The following is a 10,456-nucleotide window of genomic DNA, read 5'->3' on the forward strand; positions in this document are numbered from 1 at the left end:
ATTGCTTATTATGTTGTATTAAACAAAACTGTAATAAACAGCAGATGCATTTGTGGGGTGGGAAATGCCACTCATAAAATAATCTAGAAATAAAAATGAAGAAGCAAAGAGATAATTGCCGTGCACTGCTAAAGGATGAAATTAAAGGTTCTAAAGCGTGGATTAGGTAGAGGGTGCATTTTACTTTGAATAAATGGTAGGAGGTCACAATAAATCTGTGGAAGACTAACACAAAGTGAAGTAGAAGGAGACGACATGTTCTGAAAATGTTTCATTTTAAAGTTCTGAAAAGTGTGGCATGTGTTTGAAATCAATCCCCATTACTCTCACCAATCCATAGTTTAGCTAAAACCATATATTTGTCTTGTTTACAAAATAACTTCCTTGCAAGTAATTGCAAAGAGAGAAGAAAAAAGGAAAAGACGTCACTTCCTATATGTTCAGCACTGGTAGAGGCATAAAGCAAAAGCTTTGCAGCTTTAATTGTAGCAAAAGGTAGTTGCACAATGTATTGAGTCAGAGGAGATGGTTAAAAAAGCATGCCACACCTTTCAGGTTTATATTTATAAAAAAAAAAAAGAAAAAAAATGTTTGCATAGGTTTGTTTTCTATTTCTGACTAGAGCATCTTTCAGCGGCTTTACTGAACCATTTCTTTGTGTTGCTTGTGCAACACATTTAGTGTAGTGATCCATGGAAGATACCCAAAGTAAATAAAATGTGTTATATTATTTTATTTTGATATTTTGTTTTGTTAAACTGTGAATCTACTTTGGAACTGGAGTTTATTTATTTACTGACTGACCTTGAGCTTGTTTTTTTTCCCCTGAGGTTATCCTTCTGGGTTTTTCAACATCACCATGACAGGGTTGTGTTGTAACACGCTAATGTTAATCACCAGAAACTCGGACCCAGTGCAGCTCGAGGAAGCTGAATTACTATGGCAATGGCCTACATTCCTTAACAAGACCTGACACTGTGACCATCAGCAAACGTTACCGTGAGGCGATAATATTTGCTTACATGAACTTGAACCTATATATAGAGCATTTGTAAAATGTAATTGAATAATAAACAATTTGAGAAAAATAACTTGTCATCTACGCAAAATATTACAAATGCAAATATTATATACATTAATAAATGTGTGTTGTTGTTTTTTTTTTTCAAGACAATACCTCTTTTGTTATTTTACGAAGATGCAAAAATTACAATGGTTTCGTTGTTAATTGGGGGCACATTTGTTTTCAAAACAAAGTCACATGAGCGGGCAACAGACCATCCAAGTTGAAGCGCTCGACGGGCGATTTTACGCCCTGCTGTGGCAGGGTCTGCTAACGGATGTCAGAGGGAGTCGAGCGGCGTGTGGAGAGATAAACATGGAGAAAAACGTCGGGTCGCTGCAGGAACAGGCTCTGAAGAGAAAAGAGAGACTCAAAGCGCTGAGGGACAAAAAACTTCACGTAAGTCACTCTTCTAGCTTGGAATAATATTTGAGAATTTGAACACAGTTAAACAAATCGTACTTTTTTAAGCTAGGTAACGTTAGCAAACTTAGCTTCAGGCTAACGTTAGCCAATGAGTTGAGGAAAGGAATTGAAAAATTATCCCATTTTATTCAAATACATTGTGTGTGTGTTTGTATGGTTGTTTAGATATTAAATTAAGATGAGATCAAGTCAAATTTGATTTTGTAATAGTCGTTGTGTGGCATATTTGATCATTTTTGCAGTGCTGATTAGCTAAGCTAAATGTTTTATGTTCTTACCTCTATATGCTTGATGATTAGACTGAAGGTTGCTTTGTCCGTGCACATTGCTTTATGTTGCACCTGTATTAACGTTTTTCGGCCACAACATTGAAAACCTGATGTTCGCTTGAGAAAGATCATATTAAACTCCAGTAGATTAAATGATACAATGTATTTGATCACATTAAATTTGTGACAGGTCCTATTGCATCGTTCATTTAATACTAGACTGCAAAGCCTTAGTCAAGACAGTCCCTTGTATTTTTGTTTTGCAAATAAAAATCTGCGAGGCAAGCAGTTTTCCCCCATTTCCCTTTACCCGATACCCTCAAATAAAATCTAATCCAACTAGTTTCCTTTAGAAGTCAACATATTTGTAATTGGATTCTACCTGGATGTATGTAATCTAATAAATAGCTAAATCTGATTTTATTTTAATGACCCCTACTGAAAGTAAACCTGAATTTTGAGTCGAAAATAAATACCACCTGTAAAACGCCCTGGGCGAGATGATATACATTACAAAAACTCAAAGAATGGATTGGTGGGAAAAAACCCCAGAAAATTTGATAAATTTATAAAATCAATTCATCACCCAGTCCTACATAAATATAAATTAATGTAATCTAAAGTCTATAAATGCCTTCTGACCCCAACTTTAAAGTCCTTGCAATAGAGAAAAAATAAATAAAAAATGTTTTAAAAGAAGAACAAATATTTAAACGGGCATGGAAAACAAGCAAGTTGACATTAGGCTCACAGTGGATGAGAAATATGTCTATGTTTTTCCATTAGTGCTGCGCCCTTTTACAGAGGAATGTAATAATGTGATTATACTGCTTTAAATAGATGAAGCTACGTATGTTTTCTGAAGTCTTGCATTGGTTTATGGAACTAAATGTCATTTTTTTTTTAACTCAAAAGTTGTATCTCAGTGGAAAACAATTTATTCTGTTTCATTCACATACCCAAACATTTTAGGCACCGATTCAGTTACAACTTCACTAAATACAAACTTTTCCAGTTACCACTGTGCTCACAACATGAGTTGGACTATTGGCATTTATCTATCTCTTCCCAGAGAAAAAAACAACATAGAAAATAATAATCGTTACTATAACTGTAATAATCTTTCCCATTTGTTTTGCATATTTGAATTAAAACATAAAATATTGCGTTAGAAAATCAACAGGACAATAAGTCATTCCAAGAATAAAGGACAAGAGTTAGTCACAAACCTAATATTCAAATCAAATATGGCTGTGGTAATAAACGACTGTTTTGTTTGCATATTGATTTTCTGACCTGCAACCTTAAGCAGGATAAGTAGGTTTGATTGCATTTCTAGATCCTGCTCCACCTCCGGAGGTAAATGGTCGGTAGCAGAAGTAACCACGGAGACTTGTTCTCGGTTCACTTCACTGGGTGGGCTTAATATTTTTCCTCCACTTCACCTCTGAGTGGGATCTGTTTGAAGCAAAGATGATTTTCGGGTCCTCGTTGGGGTTACAGTCTGTGTTGAAACATTTGCTCCACTATGATGGTCGTCTGCATGTTCCACAAAGGGATTTTTGCAGAAACCGTATTCAATGTGCCACCCCATCTCCCCCCTCCTCATCCTCTCTTTTCATAAGATCCTGTGATATTGCAATGGTTGATAAATGTTTTGTTGACATTCCTCCAGTCTGCAGTTGTTGTCCTTCTGTGAAGCACTTGAGTTAGAAGTCACTGCCCTGAATTGTTCTAGCAGGTGGACAGGAAGCCTCTTCAGGAAAATAAGAGCCGGGGAGGGGTTTGATTTCCTTTTTGCAAACTTTGAAATTTAGGTCAATATATTTGAGAGGTGGAGGGGGCTTGCTTTTTAATTTTTGCAAATGAGTTTTGTAATTTGTCTCACTTGATTACCGTACATGTGGATAGATTTTGTGCAGGCAATACATTTGCTTCTCCCCTCCCCCCCACACCAGTACATAAAACATCCAAATTTCCAGATTTATCAATTTTTTTTCCCCCACAGGAACTTCTGAACAGGTCAGGACTTTAAGCAATAAAGTTCAAAATGTAAATGTGTCATTTGACTCCCAAATCACAGGACATTACAAACACTCGTAATTATGTTTGTCTATGCAAATGATGGTTCTGTGGGTCTCCTGTGACAGACCTAAACTAGGGTGATTCATATATGTTCTTAAAAAAAAAACTGAAAAGTTTCTTATTTTTTTTCTGGCTGAATGCAGTGATTCTTATTTTCCTTTGTGCTGCTATAATGCTATTTGCTAATGTGGTCCTTCTGTGCTGATGCATCTGCAGGGACGAGAGCAGGAAGATGAGGAACCGGAGAGCAAAAAGGCGGCACTGGAGGAGACCCTCGAAGAAAAGCACAGGTTGGATCTCCTCTCTCTGCAGAGATGCTCATGATTTGTTTATTTTGTTTGCATATTGCTCTTTCTTCAGTGTTTGCTTCTTCTTTGCTCTACAGTTTACACACAAACGGAACTGAAACTAAGCTCGATGTGCAAGATCAGAGCATTTATCTGCGCTTTAATCGCCTCGCCGCTGCATGTCTGTCTGTGTGTGTGTGCAGGTTGTGAGATTGGATGTTTACACTGGGCTTCCACACAGCCTGGAGCCATTAGCAGCTCAAATATTGTGCAGCTCGCTCAACTTCATACTAGCAGTCGGTAGGAGGGAGCAGCCATCTTTCCTGTCCTACAGGACCTTTTTTTTTTTTTTTTTTTTCCATTGTTTATATTTAATGACTTTGCTCTAAGGCACCTGAGGGAGTGCCGTAGCTTTTCCTCCAGTCCAACAAGACAGGTCTCTCCTCCAGGGTGAAAATAGCCTCTGGGCTTACAAACATCTTTAGTGTTTGGGTGTAAAGAGTGTCAAATATATTCTGGGGTTTCAGAACCTTATTTTGCAAACAGTGACACTGGTCTGCAATATGCTGTGAGTGTAATGTATCTTGTTATCAGCATTAAAGTTTCATAGGAGATCGAGTTGCGAAAGCAGGTTGGTTTGAAAAAAAAAAAAAATTCTTCTTGTCCCTTCGAGGTTTCTGCCTCTTTGCTTTCTAACATTTTGTTCCAAGTCTAATCCACGAGATGCACCAACTATGCCTTGCAGCTTTTCCTGTTTCATCATGTTAGGTGTGGCTAAAACTTCAGTTCTTTTATTGAGAAAGATGGGCAAGCAGATTCCAAGTTCCTCCTGTTGACGAATTACATTCAAGGAACTTTGAACGCCTTTGAAATCTTTCCGTTTCATGTTCATGCTTGCCGTGTTGTGCGTTAAAGTAAAGTAGCTGAGTGTATGCTGGCCTGACATTATTGTAAACACTTGAGCACTCCTGCTGCCCTATCTCCTCAGCAAGAGTTTTCTCTAAACATTTAGAGAGAGCCCCTCTCGGCTCATGCTCCGAATTTATCACTGTTTCACTTTGATGCCTCCGTCTGCTTGAGGTGGAAAATGTGTAAACACACACCTCAGCGTTTAGAAGCATTTGAACTTGGTGACGGCTAATGACAAAAAAAAAAAAAAAAAGCTTTGAGGGCAGAAGATTTACACCCCTATTGTTTGTCCTGTTCTTTGTTCTGCTGGTGGAGGCAGTTGAAACATAATTTTTCCTCTGGATCTCTTGCTGTGTGTTTATTTTCAGGTGTGGGAGGGAAAAAGGACTTAATAGTGATGGAGATGGTGTAAAATTCAGCTTAAATATTAATGGACACAACAGGGTGGTTCTTAACAATGTGGACGACCTTCTGACCTTCAGTGGCATACTAAAAGGTTCAGGTTTCTGTTCGCAGGTTTATCAAAATAAATGCAAGAATTTGCAACTTTACCTATTGAATTTGTTGCAGTTGTCTAAGCTGCTCTCCACAGAGATGAGAATGAAATTTAGTCAGTGATCGGAAGGTTGTAGGTTCGATTCCTGCTTCCCTGGGCAAAGGCACCTTAACCCCAAACTGTGAATATAAATTCAGTCCTTTTACCATTTAACCAGATATATTGAGGTTTTAAAAAACATTTTAAAACTGCAAAATATTTTCTATCATGGTGTTTCTATGACTTAATTTTCTTTTAATGAAATACCAGAGAAAGGAACCCAAGTTTTCTGCTGTTGTTTGGAGCATGGAGTAACACAACCCCAACCATACCTGTTGCTGCACACAGTCAGTCAGCTGGCTGAATGTAATCTACTACGGTTTTTCCTACATCACAAGAAAAAGCGCAAACAGTGGAAATTAAGCAGCTGCCACAAGCAACCACAGTTAGCAAGCTAAGAGTCCTGTGTTTCTCTTTAAATATGAGAACGACAAAAATAGTAATAGTACAAATAAGCATATTTACTTAAAACTACTGGCGAACTTTATTCTATATTATTGCTGAATTCTATGAATCAAAACCAAAATGATAAATACTGTATATGTTAACAACAATAGATAATATGTTAGAGTTAGCACTCCACGATGTCAACTCATATAAGTCCATGTTTAGTCTTGATATGGAAAAACAAAAATTTTATATGGGAGCTGATTCAAACCATGAAGCTATAAAACGTCACCTAAAGACTAAAAGATTGAGGTTCTGGGTAGAAGTGTTTGAAATGAGCCTGATCTTTGGCTCAGTCTTAGCATAATGTGAGGATCTCAGAATGGAGCGGCTGGAACAACATCAGTAGAGTTGCTTTTATCAGGATACTTCCTGGACCCAACCCTTTGGAGATTTTCCAGGCATGTCCCACCAGAAGGAGACCCCAGACTCGACCCCAGAACTCACTGGAATAAGTTTGTGTTCGTCCTGGTTTGCCGTTTCTCAAGATCTCCCAGGATCCGCTGAAGAGTGTCGCAGGGTAAATGTTGGGTTTCCTTCTTTGACCAGCCCCTTTTTGGATAGCCGGACACCCGGCTGGATGAATATTAAAAACCAGTTTTCCCAGTCCTCTGGTTGTCCCTGCATTCGTCTGGATCGGGTTATAAAATTGTATCTAATCTATCATTTGCATTTTTGTTCCCACACATGGCTGTAGAGTTTTAAGGGATGATATTCAAACAACAATTTAAACTCCAGTTAACTTTGGCAGCAACAGGTGTGGGAGGGGAGGGGAGCACTATCCTACTCTGTGTCGTAAAGTTGCAGAAAGCTTTCCTTTGCTTTGATCTATCATTTAAAGCAGTATGACAGAAAAGGTGTTGAAGCTGTAACTGAATACATGTACTCAGCTGATCCCTGGTCAGTTGTAGAGAGAGATGTAATGCAAGGGAAGTGTTTGATCATGCTGGCTTGCATACGACATTTTTATTTTTATTAAAGTGACAGTGCTTTACTCAGTCATATTTTGCTTGTTTTAACAGTTAAAGTAAAGTTTACATTTTTCTACCACTCAACCAGCCTCGTAAGCATCTGATCTGCACACACACGTTTGCGTAAACACACGGTCCTCTGTCAGCCAGCTAGCTTTGTCACCCGCACCCATACAAGGCATTGGGCCGTCCGCACAGAACGAGTGTGATGAATCTATCAAGAGCGCATCCCAAATCCACGCTGAGCTCCGAGCAGCTGATAAGTCTGTTGTGCCGTGCTTGTTAACCTCCGCCTCTGGACCCCTCGGTGTGATCCGCCAGAGACGTCGGCTGAGCTCGCCAAGAAATCCCCCTGTGCAGAGCCGTGGTGAAAGACACGGCCGTTCTGCATCAAGGGAAGAATTCCTCAGCTGTTTTCTGCCCTCTGTGCCCAGGAGCAGGTGGAACATGTTAATCAGAAAAGCTTGCTGGTATAAATGGGGGCATTATACTCTTACCGCCCACTTTTTTTTTTAGACATTACATGTGCAGCTGTGCAGGGATTTCAGATGGTCCTTTATGTTTTTTTAATTTGCCTACACTGCCACCTGCTGGATCGTCACATTTGTAAATATGTTCACTAAAGTTTTTTTTTCTTTGTTTTTTCTGTTTTCAGAGAGCTGAAACTGAGGAATTACACTCCGGAAGATGAAGAGCTGAAGGAGAGGCAGGTACCTAAAGCCAAACCAGCTTCAGGTGAGACGTTTGGATTGGAAACAAGCTTTTGGTGCTGCAGAAATGAGTTGTGCTGAAACTGACCATGTTCTTTGGTTGCAGTGGAAGATAAAGTAAAAGATCAGTTGGAGGCAGCAAATCCTGAGCCCATAATCGAAGAAGTGGTGAGTACTTACTTCCGTTTAGATCTATTTTACATTAACAAAGCATTTTAAGTTGTCTAATTTACCTTATTTCTGCCTTTAGGATTTGGCCAATCTTGCACCAAGGAAGCCAGACTGGTAAGCCCCGTTTCAAAGTTTTAAATTGAGGTTGTACAATATCTACTAAGATAGCCTTAGCTGTTGAAACTTTTCACATTTTGTCCAATTATAATCATAAACCTCATTGTGTTCTACTATAATTTTATGAGCTACACGTAAAAAGTATCCCTGCAGCATGACGCCACCATCACCATACGAGAGTACTGTATTAAGTTTTCCATTTTACATTCAGCACAAGAATTTCTATTATAGTCTCGTCTGAGCACTTTCTTCTTCTTGTTTTCTGTACATGGATTTGTAGACAATGGGTTACAGTCTAATTTATTTAGCAGCATCAGAATATTATTCCCTAAAATTGTCATTTGTGGTCAAATTTAAGAGATAAAAGAAACTGTATATTTGAAGAATTCATCAAGAACTCATCATGTGTTTTCCATTTTTTAATCATCAGGGATCTGAAGCGTGATGTGGCAAAGAAACTGGAAAAGCTGGAAAGGCGAACGCAGAGAGCCATCGCCGAGCTCATCCGTTAGTATCAGCCACTTTGTTTGTGCTCTTTATCGCAGGATGTTGCAAAGATAACCATGTTTGGGAGGACTGTGAATTATTAGGCTAATTGCTCTGTGACTCCCAGACGTTATGAAGGACTCTGATAACCTCAGATGTCTGATAGGTGAGCAGCAGTCCAAAAATAGATGGATTCTGTCAGGGAAAAACGATACTGATTTTTAATTTTCCAGTATTTTAAATACAACACTTCTCACTTGTACTTAAAAAGCTTCAAGAGGACATGTTTTAGAGTTAGCATGTGCTGCAATAGCTGAGATACTGTTGTTGTAAATAAATATTTTCTAGTTTTAAATTCAGACACCGTGAATGATGAAATTCTGCTCATCTATTTTCTCACATAAAAAAAGCATAACCACACTGTGTTTAATGGGACCTGTGGTCTGATGTTCTTGTTTTGATGAATGAATCAATGGCGGATCAGACTGACTGTGAGGGATCGCCTGTGTGTTTCTGTCCAGGGGATCGGCTGCGAGGCAGCGAGGAGGAGCTGGCTGCTGCGGTGGGAGCTGTGGGAGTGGAGGAGGGAGACTCGGACTGAATATGTGATGCAACGGGGAAACAAACGGGAACGTCCTCAGTTCACTGTGCTTTCAAATGTGAGCTGTACGTATTGGTTTCATCCTGCAGAGGAGAGGGTTGGATGTTATCTTTTCCTCACCTTCCTATGAGTCATGCGTTTCATATGTGGTTCCTGAAGGTGTATTTTATATATTATTTTTTTAAACATTTAAAATAAAATGATTGTTTTTTTTAAAAATGTCTGAATTTCCTTGTTAAATAAATAAAGCTAGACTTGAACTCGTACTTCTCCCAAAGTCTAAATTAATAAGAAGGAAGAAGAGCAAAAAGGAAAATGTTATTTTTAGGCTTCATTCATTCTCTGTCTCTCATTGTGTGTTGGAGATCTGACTCACACTGATTCATTCCAACCCGACCGCCTTTATGCTGTTTAATTAAATATTTACATAGAAAAGTTTAATTATCCAAGTATCCATCCATCCATCAGTCCATTCTTTCATTAATCTATCATTTCATTAATCTGCCTATTCATTCATCTTTTCCATTCATTCTTCTATTGATGTGTCCATCTATGTTTCTATTTCTTCATCCATCTGTGTCCATCCAGCCAGTAAATAACTGAACTTGATCATACGTCTGTTTATCCATCCGTTCATCTTTTCAGTTTTTCCAGTTTCCGCATTTAATACCTGATGGAAAATGTCTAACATTTAAAATATTGTTTATACATAAAAAAAAAAGAAATTGAGGGAAAAGAAACAGAAATAATATTCCCTGGTTTAAAAGTAAATATACAATAAAATGAGAATATTGATACAAAAAACTTAAACACAACTATAATGAAAAAGTGGCAAAGTGTACATATTTTTTGGAGTTTTGCTACATTTTTTACTAATCACTCATTTCTGAACACACAGACACATTTTAATTACTGTACACATTTATTCAGAAATTTACCTGAAGATTCACTCTCTACCACTGAAATACCTCCTGATAGGAACTGCTACATGATGTTTTGCTACATTAGAATCAAAAGCACATTTCGATTCGGTGGATTAAAAACCGATGAACACATATGAGCAATAAATAAGCTTTCAGTATTTTGTGAAACATTCACCAGTGACCTCCGTTGCAAGCCGAACTGAAATGCTGCTCTTTCACAATAAAGTGCATCTTCTATCTCTAGGCCCACTCCACCTGCGTCGGGAGTCATTGCACAGTTCATTTCAGACAAAGGCCACCAGCTCCCCTCAAAACAACCTCTGTTCGCATCTGTAAAGGCAAATGATCAAGGCTTTTTGAGTTTTTCACAGAAACGACACAAATATGGGTCTTAAA

The 10,456-nt window shown here is 38.4% G+C and overlaps 1 protein-coding gene across 1 annotated transcript; it reads left to right on the forward strand.

The window, feature by feature from the left end:
- The first annotated feature begins 1,246 nt into the window (after window positions 1-1,246).
- ccdc12 (coiled-coil domain containing 12) lies at window positions 1,247-9,595 on the forward strand. Its single transcript, XM_008432564.2, has 7 exons — window positions 1,247-1,462; window positions 4,060-4,133; window positions 7,708-7,787; window positions 7,869-7,930; window positions 8,013-8,047; window positions 8,481-8,557; window positions 9,058-9,595. Exons 1-7 carry the CDS (start codon window positions 1,262-1,264, stop codon window positions 9,135-9,137), a joined length of 609 nt encoding a protein of 202 aa, XP_008430786.1. The 5' UTR covers window positions 1,247-1,261; the 3' UTR covers window positions 9,138-9,595.
- Window positions 9,596-10,456: the final 861 nt, after the last annotated feature.

Source organism: Poecilia reticulata, linkage group LG16 (genome assembly GCF_000633615.1).
Source record: "Poecilia reticulata strain Guanapo linkage group LG16, Guppy_female_1.0+MT, whole genome shotgun sequence".
NCBI classification, from domain to species: domain Eukaryota; kingdom Metazoa; phylum Chordata; class Actinopteri; order Cyprinodontiformes; family Poeciliidae; genus Poecilia; species Poecilia reticulata.

Bases quoted from the DNA above. Each gene is read 5' to 3' on its own strand.
- ccdc12 (XM_008432564.2), top strand. From the start codon at position 1,262: ATGAGCGGGCAACAGACCATCCAAGTTGAAGCGCTCGACGGGCGATTT. The intron at 7,788-7,868 runs GTGAGACGTTTG...CTTTGGTTGCAG, and splicing joins TAAAGCCAAACCAGCTTCAG to TGGAAGATAAAGTAAAAGAT. The intron at 7,931-8,012 runs GTGAGTACTTAC...TTCTGCCTTTAG, and splicing joins AGCCCATAATCGAAGAAGTG to GATTTGGCCAATCTTGCACC.